At 36.1% G+C, this 20709-nt stretch overlaps 1 protein-coding gene across 1 annotated transcript in view; it reads right to left on the bottom strand.

Moving 5' to 3' along the window:
• Positions 1-1353: 1353 nt before the first annotated feature.
• The window catches only part of Pxn (Peroxidasin), a 44486-nt gene continuing 25130 nt past the window's right edge, over positions 1354-20709 (bottom strand). Inside the window, exons 2-7 of the mRNA XM_085205609.1 lie at positions 11709-11924; positions 5805-5876; positions 5497-5729; positions 5132-5425; positions 4779-5051; positions 1354-4685 (exon numbers count right to left, since the gene is read on the bottom strand). Of these exons, the coding sequence (XP_085061735.1) occupies positions 1831-4685; positions 4779-5051; positions 5132-5425; positions 5497-5729; positions 5805-5876; positions 11709-11924 (3943 nt within the window). The 3' untranslated portion in view covers positions 1354-1830. The remainder of the gene's footprint in view (positions 4686-4778; positions 5052-5131; positions 5426-5496; positions 5730-5804; positions 5877-11708; positions 11925-20709) is intronic.

Genomic DNA, 20709 nt, shown 5'->3' on the forward strand with positions numbered 1-20709 from the left:
TAATTATAATGTAACAGAAATGAAACATCAATGACGAAATATATTCAAGTAGGTACAGAGAATCAAATTCTAACATAAAAAAGCCTGATTTTATTAAATTTGAAAAACAATATAGTTATTTATAGACGACAGGGACGTCCCGATAATATCTGATTATTCTAAAGAATTTAAAATTTACCCTTATATTACGAATGTATGAGTAAAATAGACTTTCCTATTAGACGTATTTAGTAGAAATAGATAACATAGACACCGAAGGCTTATATCGAACTAGCCATATGAGAATGCCTTGCAATATTTCGTTAACGTCCGAAAGTGCGAATTTTTTTTACAAATACGACTTTCATATAGCTGAATCGATAGAGCCGAACAACATCGAGATTTTATTGAGAAACGTTAACAATTATAATATCGATATTTCAGGTCATACTAACCTAGTAGTGACAAACTGACCGGCCAACTTAAGATTTTATTGCTGAAAAGCGCAACAATTAGAACAGCTTACCTAAGTTTACATTATATATATATTATGTAAATAAAATAGGAAATGTTAAGTGCAATTTACAATCGCGTTCATATTATACTCTGGTAGCGAGTATTTAATATGCTCAGTCCATATCATTACATTCGAAATTCGTGTCAGGGACCCCGATACATTAAATTTGGGACGGATCTTGACCTTCCTATATGAACATATACAAATCGTTCTACTTAAGAAGAAGCTGTTGCGTAAAAGCTCGCCATTTTTTTATAAATTATATAAATTAAAAATTAAATCAGCTTCACGCAGTATCCCGCACGCAGCAGGGTAGGCAGAGGGAACCTAGTGTTAAGACACTCTGTTGCCCACTTTCTGCCGAATTCTGAAGGCATTGCGTGTTGAGTAGAAGCCTCAACACCAGAGCGAAGAAATGGAAATTTAAACGTAAATAAATATATCACTTCCTCGAGTGGGGATCGAACCCACAACCGTCGCGTTACCGTCACACCCTTGTGCCGCTACGCCACTACGGCCTCAAAATGTAAATTATATAAGTACTATGTAAATTCTATAATATATTATTTTTTAAAATGGCACAAAATAGGACATTTGTTAAGCTAAGCTAAGCTCGGAAATGTTTGTGAAATGAAATTATACTGTTTTTAAGTTATATCTTATATTAAATTTTATCCTATATTACGACTAGATTATGTTGCATATAGACACCTAATATAGAAAATTGTAACTGGGGGTAAATCTTCTTACACATATTAACATGAGAAATTTATTATTTATATGTAAAATTATTCGAGTCTAGTGTTTTGGGTGAACACATGAGTGAACATAAAGTTAATTGTAATTAACATTAAATGTTTGTCTATGATAGTAATAGATGGCAAAACCACATAAAAATATATCAGGCATAATAGTTTATAAAATGGAATTCAAATTAATTCTTAATTAGTTGGACCACATAGAGAAGGCTTAAAGCTATATTGGATAGCCTACGTTTATACACATACACTGAGAACATGGTTTTTTTTTTTTTTCTTTTTTTTTTGTATTTTTTTTTTCAATTTAATGATATAATGAATATATATTTAATAACTGTAGACACATATATTTTTTTATTAACTTTTTTTTATTATGCAACTTACGTCAATTTTTTTTTTTAATATTTTTGTTATTTAATGTTTTTTTTTTGTTTTTTTTTTCTTAATTTTAAATTTTTTTGTAATATATCAATCAATAAGGATATGAATGAGATATATGGACTAATTCCTGGTTACCGGGTCAGTTTAAAATAATTGTAAAGTTCTTAAATGGTATATGCCAATCTTGTTAAATATTTAGTTTCTCTGGCAAGTGTCTTCTAGATATTTGACTTTCTTTTTCAAATCTTCAATAGTTTCTTTCAGCGTAGAATAAGAGTCCTCTAATGTGTTCAGGCGATGGTCGCTTTCAGTGAATTGCGTGTAAAGATCCATTTGGGCTAAAGTATCCCGGCGTATTCGATTTGATTCATTTTCACTTATATCATCACCACATGATTCACAATCTGCCCAAAAGCGAAAATCGACTGATGGTATATCTTCACAAGAAATTAAACCGTCTTGAACTTCCGGAAGTAAAAACACGTTTTCACTTATCGTGTCGATATTGTCTCCGTTGTCACATAAGATCCTTGCTAAGTTGGCCTGCCTAATCTGACGTAATTGTTCAGGCTCAAATGTTGAAGGATTTTCATACCAGAGACGATCACCATCACGCAAACGCTTGAATTGTTCTATTAATAAGCAACGGAAAAGGGGACCAACTTTTCCTCCTTCAACTTGATCTTCTAATATTCCACCCACCCAAACGTCAATGTTATATACTGATCCATAAAGTGTTTTAAGCTTATTCCTGACAGTCTGATCGGATATTTCACTCGCTAAGTCATCGAAATCATTTACTTCACTCATATTGCAAAACTGGCGGAACTGTGTATAAGGAGGTATAGCGTGATCACGTCCTCGTTGAATATTAATAGCTGCTAAATCAAGTGCTACAGCATGTGCTGTATGGAACAGCTGCTCAGTAAGCTCAGTGTTTAAATTTTGTGTGGGAGTTTTAAGTTTAGCAGGAGTGCTGAACATGCCTCGTAGTAAAGGATCAACTCCACCTTCATCAACCAGTCTCCAAGGGGAGAAGAAAGCATTGCGCAATAATAAATGTCCTTGAGGTATAGTTTCAAAGTTTTCATCATAACGATGCAATAATGGATTTATGATTGAATGACCAAACCGTAAGGCGGCTGTAGCAAAAACATTAGAGATAGACGGATTGAGATTTGGGTTATATTGTTTATATTCACCCAATTGTTCGTATCCTTCAGGGCCTATAATAAGAGGTAGCCAGTCTTTGTATGTTATGACTTGTATTTCAGCTCCGACAATTTTCCTCGCTTCTTGATATACCCTGTCGCCATCCCAGAATGGATTCAGAGCCTTTAAGATTAATGCAATACGATTATGTTCTCGCATCCAGAGAGTATGCATTGCTGCTAAGCCAATCTGTTCGTTAGCTCTTATATCCCCGGCTACGAAGCAGCTGCGGGTACTTTCTTCTAAATTACGTCTACAGTCCATTGCATTCAGACCAGTAGTAGGTAATAAATGTTTTTTACCGGGAAATTGCGCCCCGACACGAAGAGTACCATTTTCGTTACTTAGATCCCGGAGATCTTCAGCAACTGTTTTTTCAAAACCGTAAACCTGAGACGCGTCAATAAACGATGTAAGTTGGTTAATTTGTTCTCTCGGTTGTAATTTTCCGAAAAGAGCTGAGGTCATTCCAGAGCCACAAACCGAGCTTGTCCTTACAAAGTCAATGCATCTGCGATTAGTTATTCTTGGATCATTTTTAGGAACATCTATAGGGAAACATGGGGCTGCATAATCACATGTTTTTTTGCAATCTACCCCATCCCAAGTCTGTGAGCTTACAGATGGCAAAGCATGGTCCAAGTCATGATCTAGCCATTGACCCCACTGCATCGTCATATGAGTTATTTCAATATCCATAGATATTTCCGTGGTACTAATAATTTCTGTAGAAATTAATCTTGCACTCGGTAAGCTATGTCCGTTATACTTTTTGTTTTTATTCCATCCTACTGGTTGACTAAATCCGTTTTCATATATAGGATAAAGAAGTCGACGGAAACTAGAAAGCGAAGTACCCCAATTTGGATGATTGTAATTATTACAGCTTCCGTCAATACTCCGGTACTTCTTATGAAAACACATATCTGAACAATCCTTGTTTTCCCTGTGAGCTACACAACCAGATAAACGAGCTATAATTTCTAGATGTTCACCGGATAAGATTCCTTCATAATAGTAGGGTTGAATAGCAGTAATGTTTGATCCAGACTGCGTAAATTCCTTGACTTTATCTAAAGTTCGCTCATAAATTTCAGCTGCACGTGCTACCTCTCTTTCTGGTGCGTTGGGAAACCTTGCCATCCTGTAAAGTTCTGCTATGCTTGTTACTGATGTTCTATCCTTAAATAGGTTTTCCACAGTCCTTGCAATGGCTTGATCAACATCTCTTGTTGCTTCTGTTAAAGCAATATTCACATATTCGTCACCTGGTAGAATATGATCTTTAACAGTAAGAAATACCGACGCAGTATCACGTCCATATTCATTATACACAGAACACTCGTAATTTCCGGCATCCGATAAGCTTACGTTATTAATAATTAAACTACCGATCACGGTAATTGTGAATCGGTAGTTGGCAACGATGCGGTTTCCATCTTTTCTCCACTCAATTGTGGCCGGGGGGTCACTTTCATATTCGCATGGCATTTGCACAGATGTTTCCTTAAAAGCGTCGGTATCTTCTGGTTTAAGTGTTATTTTGGGATGCGTAATTTTGAATTCTTGTACTTTTAAAATAGCAGATATTTCTGTAAGCCCTTCAGAATTTTCGGCACGACAGTGGTACAATCCACCGTCTTCTTCGGTGGCTTCAAGTATTGTCAAATTTTGATATTCATTACTTAAAATTATATTATCAGTAGGGGGCAATACCATAGTGTTTCGATACCATGAAATAACAGGTTTAGGCACTCCTCTAGCTGTACATTGAAATTGAGCAGTATCGCCAATTGTGACTGTCAGATCCTTTGGTACTATAATAAACGCCGGTGCAACTAAAACAAAAAATATTATTATATTATACTTAAAATATACTTAACTATTATATTTATTAACTTAGTATAATTTTAGCTAAGTTATTTTATTACCCATAACTTCAAGCGTAACAGAAGCCGTTATTTTCCCGTTAATGTTTTCAGCTTGACAGGTGTACAGTCCAGAATCTTCATGTTGGATATTTTCGATTATAATGGAACCATTGTGACGCATAGAAATACGTTCAGTTAATAATATTCGTTCATTATTATAATACCATGAGATATGAGGCGCTGGATTGCCTTTTGCAACACAGTCAAAGCGTGCAAGACGTTGATTTATTTTAACTACTTGTTTACGAGGTAGTATTGTAAATACTGGGTAACCTGCAGTAAAATAAGATTAGATATTTTATTTTTTTATACACATAAGTTATATTATTACCGCTTCGGGGAAAAATACTAACCGTTGCTGTCAGGCTTAATTTGCACCATCATTTTAGCTGGCTTTGATTTTACTTCACCAGCAGGATTCTTAGCTGCACATTCGAATACACCCACATCATTTTGATCTGCGTTATGAACCATAAGAGTGCCATTGTCCATCACTTCATATCTAGAACTGTCAATTGGCAAAACTGCTGAATCTCTAAACCACACAATTTCGGGTGCCGGTTCGCCTTTTGCGACACAACTAAACATGGCATCGTCTCCAAAGTTGACTACTACATCTTCAGGATCCGATTCGATTTCAGGTCGTTCTGAAAAGATTTCAATTAGTACCAAAGACAATAAATAAACATTTTTAAAACAAATACAAAGAATAACTTACGACAATGGAAGTCTTTCTCTTTCATCGCAGCCAAAGATGTTCCAGTGGCCCCAGCGGGTTCATAGCAAGTTGCAGCGATACTCATATCATTGTGCTCGGCGAGCATATGGACAAACCAGAGCATAGCACAATCGCATACTAGGGCGTTGCTGTCCAGGCGCAACTTGTGCAACTTCGGCATGCCGCGGAAGGAACCAGGTGGAATAGTCTTCAAGTTATTGTTGTGTAAGTATCTGAATAAACAATGATCATTTAAATATATGTTTATGAATTAACTAAATTTGGTCGACAGCATTTCAAATACTTACAATCGCTCAAGGCGCGGCAAGTTGGAGAAAGTTTCAGGTTCAATTTGATGTATTTCATTGATATGCAAATACCTGGAACAAAACGATAATTTATCTAATTTCTTTTTTATACATCACTTGTTAATTTAACTTATGTGTCCCGCATATCATTAGATTATAGAGAAAAGTCAATTGTCTTTTAGATATTTTTTCATATGAAAATTCAGAACTAGAGGCTTTCGTGACGGAAGGATGTCATTGCGACGTTTGTGAGTTCGGGCCCCACTTGAGGAAATAAAATATTATTTTTTAATATCGAATAATTCAGCGGTAAGTGGAAAACGGAGTGTCTTAACACTAGGTTCCTTCTGGCTACCTTGCTGCATGCGGGATACAGTTTGAAACTGATTTATTTTTTTAAAATTCAGAACTAATGAAATTGAAAATGAAGTAACAGAAATCTTAAACATAACACAACTTTCATTTTAAACTATTTTAGTCACCAATTTGCATTTCTACCATACCAACATATATGAAGTCTCTCAGACAAGCGAAAAGCGTAGAAATATTGCTAACAAAAGATTGTGTGTGTTATGCACAGCTTCCCTTTGTACTATAAAGCGAAGTTTGCATTTGGTGAGACCGTTTCCACAATAAGGAAAATAAGTGCGCGGAATTGCTTCCCGAAACAAATCATCGTTTTGTCAACAATATATGGAGCTTTATTTACGATTTAAAAATTGGTTAACACTGGCCACCGAAGAAGACGTAAAAATATTACTAAATAACAATTAATTACCCCAAGAAAGAATTGAACCCACTTTCGTCGCGTTACGGGCACACGCTTGTGCTTCAGCGTATATATGGCATATTGTCAACACACAGAATATACTTTTATTAAATAAGCGAATCAATTTTACATTTAAATATAAATTATTATAAAAAAGATACATTTAAAAATATAAAAAACCACACTTCCGAGGGCGGGACAAGGGTCCAAGCCATCGGTGGCTAGGGCTCCAGAGAGAGGAACCTCCGCACAATACGTGCCGTCTCAAGTAATACTGCCTTCTGTATCCGGTTCTTGATCCAACAGCTAAGCGATAGCCTCTTAAGGTGTTGGTCGAGGCTTTTCGCTATTAAACCGTTAACCGAAACCACTATCGGCACAATGATAGTCGCATTGACATCCCACATGGCGGTAATCTCATGGGCTAGGTCCAAATATTTAGATTGTTTTTCTTTTTCGGCCTTCACGAGATTTTCATCATGTGGGATAGTAACATCAACAATCACTGCGCGGCGCGCCGCTCGGTCTACTAGTACTATATCAGGTCTATTGGCAACAATATACCTGTCAGTAATAATAGACCGATCCCAGTAGAGCAAAGCACAGCTATTTTCAAGAACAGACATGGGATTGTACCTGTAGTAAGGCACCTCCAATTCTACAAGGCCATATTGAAGAGCAAGTTGCTGGTGTATTATCTTGGCTACTTGATTGTGTCTATGCAAATACTCGCCATTAGCAAGATGAGAACAACCAGAGACAATATGTCTGAGGGACTCCCCAGGTCGATGACACGCCCGGCAGATGTCGATAGTGCCATCTTTCATAATATGTCTCTGGTAGTTCCGTGTCTTGATAACTTCGTCCATAATTGCACAGACAAAACCTTCAGTTTCTCCGAAAAGATCCCCGAACTGTAACCAAGATAATGATGAAACAGTATCCACGTCCTGGCCCACTAGGGCTCTATGGAATCTACCATGCAGCTCCTTGCTCTTCCATACAGCCATGCGATCAGAAGTAGTAAGTACTACAGGCCGACGCCAGTTCTTTTTGCCCAAGGAAAGAGGAGTAAGGCCTTTGTCAACTGTTACCACATCCTTGTGCATATCCACGTCAATCTTGAGAAAATATTCTCTAAGACTGCATACCTCGTGGTTATGGAGGTTCTTGACATTCAAAAAGCCACGACCTCCACACTTACGCGGGATATACAGTCTCATTACAGACGAACGCGGATGGTGCATTCGGTATGTCGTCAACAATTTACGTATTTGGCGATCTACGGAGTCTAACTCAGTCTGTGTCCATCTTACAATGCCAAAAGTATAGGCTAAAAGCGGCATAACCCAACCGTTGAAAGCACGCACCTTGTTGCCACCAGATAAAAGGCTGCCAAGCACTTTTTTCAGGCGGCTAAAGAAACGCTCCTTCACCAATTGCTTTATGCTCCGCTCATCAATACCCAATGCTTCAGACATTCCAAGATATTTATAAGTCTCACCTTCACCAAGAGTTCTGAAGGAAACAGAATCTGAAATGCAAATATTATCAGATCTGATCACACTCCCCCGCACTACATGCATGCTAGCACATTTATCGACGCCAAATTCCATTCCTATATCACTACTAAAGGTTTGAGTTACCTTTAGTAGCCGCATAAGATCAGAACGTTTTGACGCAAATAATTTCAGATCATCCATGTACAGCAAGTGAGATATGACCTTACCCCCCCGGCGAAGACGAAAGCCTAAACCTGAATCCTCTAACAAAGTGCTAAGAGGATTCAGAGCTAGGCAAAACCATAAAGGACTCAGACTGTCACCCTGAAATATACCCCTCTTTATTCTTATCGGTTCAGACGTTGCAGGAATATCACACTCCCCTAGATGACGAAGAACAGTGACCCATTGTCCCATACAAGCCTCCAAAAATGATCTCAAAGTAATATCAATCTTATATAACTCCAAGACCTTCAAGAGCCAAGTATGTGGCACTGAATCATATGCCTTCTTATAGTCTATCCAAGCAGTAGTGAGATTTTTCCTGTTCCGCCTTACCTGTTGGCTTATAGTTGTGTCAATGAGAAGAAGTTCCTTTGTACCACGGCCACCAGCCTTACATCCATTCTGAGTCGGTGCCAAAATTTTGTTACGAACAATATGTCCTGTGATTTTTTTATTCAGAATAGATGTAAGGAGCTTATAGATGGTAGGTAAGCATGTTATTGGGCGATAGTTTTTAGGCTCCGTGGTACATCCGGATTTGTATGACAGGAATGTCACACCTGTTGTCAGAAATGTTGGTAACGATCCAGAGTCAAGGGCATCCTGGAATTGTGTTGCGAAAACGGAATGTGAACTGCGAAACCACTTCAGCCAGAAATTATGCAACCCATCTAGGCCGGGACATTTCCAATTACTAGCATAACGAATAGCACACCTCACGTCAATTTCGCTTATTTTTATTGATGGCATTGGTATAATATTTTCGCAATTTTTCGCAATATCACAAAACCATTCACCCTCAGTGTGTTCAACAGGAGCCGACCATATACTACGCCAAAAACCAGCACTAGCATCTGGATTCGGGATCTCGCAATTAACCACACTATCCCCAGAACGTTCCCATTTCCTGTATACACTCCGTTGGTTCTTTTGAAAGGCACTATTCTGATTGTATCGATCCCATCGTTCTCTATATCTTCTAATGCGTTTTACCAATGCATAGAGTTTCTGTTTCAGAAAGTCAATACGGTTTGTGACGTTAGCCATATACTCACTGGGCTTTAAATTTGTTCCAGCAAATGCTTCCGCCACAAACCGCATGACCCTCGGTCGACGATTACCCGACTTGAAACTTATTAGCTTGCCAATGAGGATTCTAGTCAGATTGATACGCTTTTCAGTGTCGTACTGCCATGCCGGCACCGTATGCTTTGAAGCCTTGGTATTGTCAATATTATTAAAATACTGCCTTCATAGTACTATTAGGAAATATTTCACAGATTTCACATTTCACAGATTGTTGTGAATGCGATTCATAGATATTTTCAAATGCTAATGTTTATTTGGAATCTAGACCCATAAGTATTGATAAAGAGTATTAAAAACAACGTAAGTTGGATATAAAAATAATAATTGGATGCCATTAATCGCGTGTATATGTATTCTTTAGACTTGTCCTCACTGACTGAGGTAAGACGCACGCACAGCCGTAACCGCTGATAGTAGAAACGTGGAATTTGGACAGATGTTTACTTTCGTAATCTGGACATCCACTAAGAAGGGATTTTGAAAAATTTTAACCCTAAAGGGGTGAAATGGGGGTTGAAACTTTGTATGGAAAAAAATGGAAAATTTGAAATTCAGACTCATAAAAATATTTCATTGAACACGTGTTTCACGGTTTTTTAGAATTTACCCCCTAAGGGTGCCAAGAAGGGGTTGAAAGTTTGTATGGAAAAATCTTTAAATCACCACCGATTTTTATAAAATTTGAAACTTAGACTCTTAAAAATATATCATTGAACACATGTTTCGAGGTTGATTTTAATTCATCCCCTAGGGATGTAAATAAATTTATTAGAATTCACCGCTAAGCAATAAGCAGGCGAAGCTGCGCGCGTCCGCTGGTAATATATAAAGTACGCATGAATTTTACATATAGACAAATACAAAGAAATTAAGCTTCAAAATATAAACACAATCTATTCCGAGAACAATACTTGATTTTCCTCCCTATATAGAACACTATGTCATATTGTTAGACACTTAGCAACCGCAATGACATCATTTCGAGATAATACGTTCGACTATTGAATAACAACACATCTTAAAATGAATACAAGACTTTAGTTAAATTAGGCCGTCGTGGCACAGCGGCACAAGGGTGTGACTGTAATGCGACGGTCGTGGGTTCGATCCTCACTCGAGGAAGTGAAATATTTATTTACGTTTATATTTGCATTTCTTCTCTCTGGTGTCGAGGCAAAGCGCGGCGTTGAGTTCTGCTACTCAACAACCAATGCTGGCAGAAAGTGGGGAATAGACAGTAGGTGCCGTCCGCCTACCCTGCTGTGTGCGAGATACGGCGTGAAGTTGATTTATTTGTTTATTTTTCACTTTAGTTACATGGCGAAACCATAATATGATAAGAGCTTAAGATGACTAAAATAAATAAATCAGCTTCACGCGGTATCTCGCATATAGAAGGGTAAGCAGAGGTTACCTAGTGTTGAGACACTCCGTTACCACTTCCCGCCGATTTTTTAGTGGCATTGCGCGATGAGTCGCGGAACTCAACGTCGGGCCTTGGTGTCACAGCGAAGAAATGAAAATATTAAGAAATAATACTTAATTCCCTCGGTTCTATTCCCAGATAGAACCCACAACCGCCGCGTTACGGTTACTCTTTCGTCCCAATGCGCCACGACGGTCTCAGATTTAAGATGAATGATGATGAATGTGGGTTCTATCTGGAAATAGAACCCACAAACGAGGGAACAGAATGTTTTAATGCTAGGTTTCTTCTGCCTACTCTGCTGAGTGCGGTACACAACGTATAAAAAAGCTTTATAAAAAAATCGAATAGGGAACCCAAATAAAATATATGAGAACTACCATACATACATATATACATACATACTTATACAGCTTCACGCTTTATCTCTAGTGGAGTAGTCAGATAGGACGGAGCGCCAAACGCTACGGTCTCTACGTAGCTCTTTCACTTCATCCACTGTCGTTAACCTCTTCATATATGACCTCCGGGGGATCCTCATGCATTTTACGTGACCTTCCTCCAGTATCTTTGATACTGTGTTTTTGAAGGTCCACCGAGGTCTCCTCCTACCTCTCACACCGCTTTCTTTTCAATTATAGATCTCTTTTGCCATTCTTTCATCACTCATTCGTTCGACGTGCATAAACCAGGTGAGCACGTTCTTCTTCATTCTCACCGCGACATCCTCGCTAGTACCTGTCATTCTATGAACGAAGTGTCTTAACACTAGGCTTCCAACATCCCTTTGCCTATCCCGCTATGTGCGTGATACAGAGTGAAACCAAAAAACTCTCACATTTTACAATTATAAAAACAGAAATTTACATTAATAACAGAAATAGAATACTCACAGTTGTTCCAGGTGGACCATGCCATGGAAAACATCAGAATCTATATGTTTTATACGATTTCTGTATAGATAGAGATATTTTAGGCGGCGTAGGCCGTGGAAGGAGCCAGATCGTAACTCCGTCAGCTGATTGTCGTTTAGCAGCAGTGATCGTAGCCGATGAAGATGGCTGAATACACCGGGCGCTATGTCGAATATGCGGTTAAAACGCACGTCCCTGGAACAAAGGTAATTTTTGTTAGTTAAATAGTAATTAATAATAATTAATTCTACACACAATGTTTCAAAAATTGGATAGAAAGTTAGATCAGTGTGTTTATTTTTTTTTTATTTAAGCTGTATAATGATGCTGTAATATGTATACCTACTTAATAATTATAAAAAAAAATGATATATTATCATACTTTTTTAGCTTCACGCTACATAGAGACTGGACAGAGGGAACTTGGGAACCTAGTGTTAACCGTTCGCTACTTTCTGCCGAATTCTGGAGGCATTGCGTGTTGAATTGAGTAACTTAACACCGTGCTTTGCCTCGTTACCAGAGCGAGGAAGTGAAAATATTAAATATTTCATTTCCTCGAGTGCGCTACGACTGGCCTCACTAATTTTATTCGTATTTCGTTCGTCGTGACTTAGGTGGGAGGAAAGTTCTTTCTATTTAAGACGATGGCGACGTCATTTACCTATACGTAATAAAAAACGTTCCCCTTTTAAGATCCTATAAAATTAACTCACTTTTGCAAGAAAATAGAAATATATTTAAAATAACACGCCCTTTTTTATACTAAAATTAAACCTAATCTAAAAATATACTTAGTAAATATATGAAATAGAATAATATTAACAACCATGAAATATTTATGGCCATTCAAATGTTTGAGGCCAGGTAAACGCGATAGGTAGGTTGTGGGTTCGATTCTCACTCTAAGAAATAAATTTTAATTTCCTTGCTCTGGTAACGAGGCCAAGTGCAGCTATAGAAAAAGGTAACGGTAATGTCATAGCACTAGGATCTAAGGTTCCCTCTGTCTGATCTGATGATTTCATTAAAATATGCATTAATTTCCAATCATAATAGACTACCTATATTTATTGTATTTTACTGTATTTGTATTGTAATTTATAATGGGCTTAAATACTAAATCGTTGATAGAACATCTGCTAATTTTGTGAAATAACTTTTGTATCGATAAATTAGTCTAGGCCTAGCGTCGTAGCGTCTAGCTGTAAACACGACTATTATGGGTTCGATTCCCTCTCGGGGGAATGAATTATTTTCATTTCATTGGTAAGAAACAAATGCGCGATATTGTGTTACGCCATCACTTAATGTTTCGAGCCTTAGACGGAAAGTAGAGGACGGAACGGAAGTGTCTTAATGGGAACGGAGAGTCGTAACACTAGATTCTCAGGTGCCCTTTGCCTGATATGAGCAGGATACAGCGTGACATTGATACAAAAAAATAAATTTCGAATTACAAATCGCAATCGAACCTGTTCAGCGTCACGGCCGCGCTTTATTGGACCGCACAAAGCGAATAGAAAATAGCTTTCAATACTTTTTATACTAAGCCAAAGCTTATAAAAAGTCTAAACGAGAGAATTCTATGCTATATATTGTATATTTTTTTGCTTGACTATCATAGTTTTTTTTTTAAAATAAAATTATAGAGCCACACTATTTAAATTTAAATCTATTTTATTATCGTTATTTATAAAATTAAACTATCGGTTAAAACAGAATTAGAAATAAAAGTAAAAAATATTACTTAAAAAAAAAAAGGCTTTTTAAATATAAGCTTTCTAGATTTTTTGTGGTGTATTGTTTTTTAATCAATCAATCAATATCAGTCTCTTTCATTTGATATTATGTGGATTGTGCAGTTTTATAATCCACCATTTTGGATTTTTTTTCTATCATGAGGTTAATGCTGTTAGGCCTATTGGCTTTTACAGGGTCACCGGGTGGAGGGAAGAGGGTACTGTGTCCCTGAAGAAATGCAAGCTGTGAGGAAGTCGATGCGGGATTCGAACCTCGGCTTGCAGCCATCGAGCAGACTGGGATTTCTTGGATTAACAACAATATTCATTATTATATTTCTTACTAGCAAAATTTGAAGAAAGCAAAGTTATTTAAAAGCTAAAACTGTAAGCTGTAAATAACAATCATTTGTTAGGTTTCCACGAACTATTCTTGTCGCGATCGACGTATTAAGACTTTAGTTGCATAAATACCCTTCAATCTTCGCATTAAACCCAATTAGCACAGCAATAATGACGGCTTAGACGCTGGATCTCTACTGAAATGATGAATTATATTATAGTTATATATTTTATATGTATGTAATGTAATGTATATATTTTATATTATTTTAATGTATTTTCTAATTTTATATGTATTTTTAATTATACTAATTTTATAAATGTGAGTTTGTTACGCTTTCACGCCAAAACGAATTAACCAATTATCATGAAACTTTGTACACATATTGTATTAGAAAGAACGTAAGATTAGATTAGACTATTTATTCAATATATATATACATATATATATGTTAGCCTTTAGCTATGATATAAAAATAACATTAAGCGAGCCAAGCCCCATTTGAGTCTCTAATATATGTATATATCTAGTAAATATATAAAAACACTATTTTTTGTGTGTTTGTGTTAGTGTTGATTGAAGCCACTACCATCGTCGCAAATACAGTTAAACCTGTACTGCGCCCCGACGATCTCATTTAATAAAAAAATTAAATAACAAATTATCAACAAGTCATGTTGACTTAAATTTTAAGTTTTTATGAAAATAAATGGTAATAATAATTTATTAAATATTTTATAGTACTTAGCTTGTGCAATTAGTATTTTTACAGAATAGGAAAAATAACATTAAAGTATGTGCAATTTGCTTTAAAACATTCAATAGCCGATATCGATAATAAAAATTGGTACTTTTTTGGAAGTATCAGGTAACTTTAAAGTATTTGTTTTTACAAAGAAACATATGGATATATCATGGTCATAGACTTCATAAGGTCTATATTTTTCTGTACTAAATTAAATTGTCCGTTTTCCTAAATTAAGTAAGTAACTAAAGTAACTTCCACCTGCAACTTTGTCTACGTGAACTTTTAAAGTTGGGTCGGACGTAAGAGAATTAAAAATTTCATATACTTTGAAGCCAGACGTGGCGCAGGGCACAACTGTAAATACGACAGATTGTGGGTTCGATTTCCACTCGAGGAAATGAAAAAATAATATTTTCATTTCTCCATCATGGCAAAGCACGTCGTTATGTTCCGCCACCAGTGGCGTAGCTAGGGGGGTGCGAGCGGTGCGGTCGCACCGGGCATCAACAGGAAAAGGGCATCAAAGTCGACGATTAGTGTGTTTTTTCTTTGTTTTTTAGACTTTATACCATTTTAAAGGGCATCAAGTCCTTTAAGCCGCACCGGGCATCAAAATGAAAGGGGCATCAAAGTCGACGATCACTTTGTTTTTTTAGAACTCAACGTCGATGATTTCGTTTTTTTTTTTTTAGAAGTCATCAACAAGAAAGGGGCATCATGTCCCCCGAGCCGCACCGGGCAGCAAATACCCTAGCTACGCCACTGTCCGCCACTCAACATGCAATGCCTTCAGAATTCGGCGTAAAGTGGGGAGCGGAGTATCTTAATACTAGGATCCTTCTGCGTACCCTGCTACATGCAGAATACAGGGTGAAGCTGAAGAAAAAGAAAATATTCGAAAGGAGATCGTATCTACAACCATCGTATTGACAGTCATACAATATTTCACTGAACCACTATGGCCTCAATTCTTTATCTATAGACATACCCCCATCTAATAGAGCAAAACAATAAAAGAATAGTACCTACTATATATTCAGTAGTGAAACGGGCACAATGGCAGGGAGCGCCACCGTGTCTAATGTGTTTTAGTTCAATAGGTCCACCTACATTATATGAAACGACCTGGACTCACCCAATTGCATTGTACATTGGAGTTTTTTAAAATCATTTTATAATTGAACTTACTACTACGTTTGTCGGTCGATTACATGTTTTTTTTATATATGCAAGCTACAATATAAGACTAAAGAGATTCAGCATTTTTCTTGTAAATCTCTAAAATTTTATTGTGGAAATTAACTAATATTTTTTGCACTAAATCTATATATATAAAATCGAAAGGTCACTCACTCATCACGAAATCTCAGAAACTACATGTGCTAGGAATCTCAAATTTTGCATAGGAGTTATTTATAGGACGTAGGTGCTCGCTAAGACGGGAATTTGCAATATTCGACTTCTAAGGGGTTGTTTTTGGGGTCGAAAGTTTGAATGAAACTTCGTTACTACAAATGCTAGGAGTCTCAAATTTTGCATAGACGTCACTAGGACGTAGTCATGGAGATAGAAATTAATAATAACATATTTCACGCGGGTGAAACCGCGAGCGAGCCGCTAGTATATAATAAAATTGACTGCTGTCTGTGCATGGAATATATTTGAGAATTCCTATTACTGAGGTTATTTATCAATGTAAAAGAGTTCAAAATAATGATTTTTAAAATTTCAGAATGGGTTTTACCGATTTAAGTGCAGATTTTTACTATTATATTTTGGTAAACTTCCCTTAACATTTACTATTTGTATTAAATGATGGTTCATTAATAAAAAAACGTTTGTCAATATTACCAAGTTACGTCAAAAATATTACAAAATATTTTTTATTGAGTGAAACTATAGTTTTCTATATATGGATAATATCTTTAAAATTATAATGTTATTAGAACACGAAAGTCATTCAGATTAGTAAATAAATAATTGTGTATATCTAGCGGGCGAAACCTCGAGCGGGTTGCTAGTTTTAAATATTTCTGTAATGACTTCTAGAAGAATGCAAGAAATGCGTAAGAATTGTGTTAAGTGTGAAATACAACAACTGCGACAAGATATCGCTAGTTCAATTTTTAATTGTCTACTTTAAAATGTTTTGCGAAATGTATTAACGTTAATAAGATCACTTGACTTTTCAACAAGAAGTGTCATTGTCCTACATTATAAATTTTTCCAAGTCAGAAACTAAAGTACGTTTGCGAAATTGTGTAATATTATTCCTTCCATTTAATGACTTACTCTTATAAATACGGAGAAATTTATTAACTGACCCTCGGGGTTATACAATATTTTAATTTCGTTTGTCTTGTAAGATGACAGAGCGCGTCTCGGCGAAACGGAATAGGAAGTGTCTTAACACTACCTTTCCTCTACCTACCCTGCTGTATGCGGGATAATGCAGCGGGAAAATGTAGCGTAAAAAAACTATATTAAATCTCGAATAACAGTTAATTGTAGCTAACGTAAGTGAAGCGGAATGATAGATATCGATAATAAAAACACAATAGTGTTTTTTAAATTGTTTGAAATATTGTAATTTAAATGGTTTTTAAACGTGAAGGGCCCTACAAATATTTTAACGTGAGTGCTGATCGTGCTTCAGTCAGTTTTATTATACCTTACACGTAAATTAAACGCTAGTCGTTGAAAAAAATATTTTGAATACTTAACGTATTACTTAATAAATTTAATATTTCAATTGTCGATATTACATTATGATATACGTCGTGGGGCAGCGGCTCAAGTGTGTGACTCTAACGTGACGGTTGTGAGTTCGTTCCTACTCGTGGAAGTGACATATTTATTTACGTTTATATTTCCATTTCTTCGCTCTGGTGTCGAGGCAACGCGCGGCGTGTAGTTCTGCCATTCAACACGCAATGCCTCCAGAATCTGGCAGAAAGTGGAGAATAGAGTGTCTTAACACTAGATACCCTCTGCCTACCTTACTGTGTGCGGGATGCAGCGTGAAGCTGTTTATTTTTTTTTTAATTTACTAAGTTCCGTTATTTTTTTTTTGATGGTGAAACTAAACGGCGCACTTTTCTATTCTCGTAGTTACAGTGAAAATAACGAAAGTTTTAAATATAAATATTACGGTTTAAATAATATTTTTTTACTAACAGTAACCGAAGCGAGAGATAACAGTGAAGCGACAAGATACAACGGATATGTGTTTCGATAATTCGTAGAAACGTGATGTCCGTTGTTTATTTGACTGATAGATATTGTAATTGTAGGGAGTTCTCAACTTTAATAATTTTGGGTTTTTTTTAGTTTCACGCTGTTTACCGCATGTAGCAGAGTACCCAGAGGGAGCCTAGTGTTGAAACACTCCGCCTCCCAATTTTCGCCGAATTCTGAAGACATTGCGGGTTGAAGAAAATGAATAAATATATTCAATGAATTAATATACACCATTTCCTCGAGTGGGAATCAAACTAACAACCTGCCGGGTTTACAGAGCCACACATTATTTTTTTTCTACCCTAATATCCTACCTTTACCAAAATATTAATATTTTATATGGCAGGTACAATTAGTTTACGAACCAGTAATAGGAAAAAAATAAAAATTCATTGATATACCACAAAGCTCTTTCTGTCAATAAATTATGTACAACATAATAACATATATCAAATATTTTTTAACTTTATGTCAAATTACAAATTTTCCTTTCATAGAAAAAATATTAATATAAAAAAAAATATATTTGTTTTAAATTACGAAGCGACTTTTTATATAGTTTTTATTAATTAGTAATAAGAACAATGTGTATTCAAAATTTTGTAACGCGAAGTTAAATTTTTTTATATATTAATCCAATAAAAAAAAGAAAAAAAAATACAGTCGAATTGATAACCTCCTTTTCTTACAGAAGTCGGTTAAAAATGGAGTTAGTCATTTTTCTTAGTAGCATGGTAATATGATATCCAATTTTGAAGTACAGTACGATATTTTGAACTTACAACTCTTTAACGTTGGAATAAACTATCTTTCAAATGATTGACTAAAGACTAAAGAAGCAATGGTTTCAAGAACTCTAATTTCCAAGGACCCACCTATAAAATTCGCATATCTAGGTAGGTACCTTATTTTTTAATTTATTGTTTAAAAAATGGCCACAATATAGTGACAGCCAGGTAAGATTAATCAATTTTTAGCCATTGGCTAAGGAACCCTAAACATCATAAAATAAATATAAAATAATAATAAAATTTATATAGCATTAAGATAGTCATCAAACATCAAAACTAATAAAATATCGGATTATAATTGTCTAAATTAAGTTTTTTCACGCTTTATCCCGATTTATTCCTATAACCTACAGTCAGGACATCCCTCCTCCACTATGAATTCGACGTAACTCAACGCCGCTATATTGTAAATACGTATAATATTTAAAATCTTTATATACCCAAATCGAAGTAACATGTTCCGGTGATTGCTTATATTGTCTCTATTTGTCTCAATTTGTAGAGGGCAGCAAAGTTCCCGTGGCAGGCGAAGTGTAATAATTACATTTTACAACAAATATATTTCAATATCGTTCATTGTAATATATTTTATGACTAATGTATAATTTTAAAAGGACTTCAGTTTTAATTTCATGTCATATGATTTATGTTTTGAATTACCTTCACGCTGTATCCCGCACACAGCAGGGTAGGCAGAGGGAACCTATAGTTACCACACTCCGTTACCCACTTTATGCCGAATGGTAGAACTTGCCGTTGAGTGGCAGAACATACCGTAGCTGGACGTGTACCTTAAATTGACGCTATCTCTGAAAGGTTCCCACTTTCAAGTTAGAGAGTATGCATATAGTCTTAACTACATATTAGACTTAATCCTCAAAATTTCAGCTTTGCTAAAATGACGTAGGTCTGGGCGCCCTGGGATCTCAGACTATTAGATAATATTATACTTAAATCTACAAAGAGTGGAAGTGGAGTGGAAGTGGCCCGCCACTTAAATTGAATACTTGACTTTTTCTTCTAGAGCAGGGAATAGAAAATAATCCATTGAACCCACAACTACAGTCAGACGCTATTATATACGAAAATATTCGTATTACAAAGTTTAAGAGTTTTTTTTTCTGTGTTGGATAGCCCATTTCCCGAGGAAGGTCGATCAATCGAAGCCGGAAGTAAAAGCTAGCTTAAAATATAAGTAAACACTTCAGTGTCTAAGTCGTTTTACGTCGTGTTACAAAGTTTAAGAAGCTCTAAACGGTCATGGCGCAGTACGCCATGACCGTTTAAAGCTTCACGCTTTGTTCCGAACATAGCAGACGGAACCTTACTAGGTTCCGTCTGACTCATCTCTCTCTGACTGATCTAGTGTTAAGAGTCTCCGAACCCATTAAGACATTTCCGTTCCCCACTTTCCATCGAATCCTCGAGGCGTTGGGCAACACCCAATGGCGTAACTTAACGCCAGAGCGAGGAAATGAAAATATTAAATATTTCATTTCCTGAGCGGGAATCAAACTGATAATACGATTGTGCACCTGCGCCACGACAGAGGTAATTGTTGTACATAATTTAAGTACTCCTTTGCCTCGTCCACTGTCATCAACCTCTTCATACATGCTCTCCGTCATCCGGGGAATGCTCATGTTTTTTTAATTGAGCTTCCACCAATATCTTCAATACTGGGTTTTCGGAGGTCAACCGAGGTCTCTCCTTACTTTATTATTTTACCTAAATACTGCATTCCATAATGACACGTTAATTCAATAGAATTTATAATGCAAATTACGTAATTTGCATTAGAATTGACTAATTATAGTTCAGGCAACCCAGTAACATGAATGGAACATAATAAATGGTTTAGCGACACAATTAGCCGAATTAACACAATTCGGGTTGACTCGAGGCTTACCTATTTAGTATATCAGTTGCATTCTATTTCAGTTTAATGCGATTATTTAAATTTATATATTTTTATATAATTATATAGCAAAGTTAGAGTATTTCATTGAAGCGGTTTATAAGATTTTGGGACCCACTCATAAAAAAATTGTACACTCAAATATTTGAACAATCAAAAACTGTCACTTCAGTACCTCTAGTTTCTAAAATATAAAGA

Source organism: Heliconius melpomene, chromosome 21, assembly GCF_056956725.1.
Source record: "Heliconius melpomene rosina isolate 202511_hmr_F chromosome 21, ASM5695672v1, whole genome shotgun sequence".
Lineage (NCBI taxonomy): Eukaryota > Metazoa > Arthropoda > Insecta > Lepidoptera > Nymphalidae > Heliconius > Heliconius melpomene.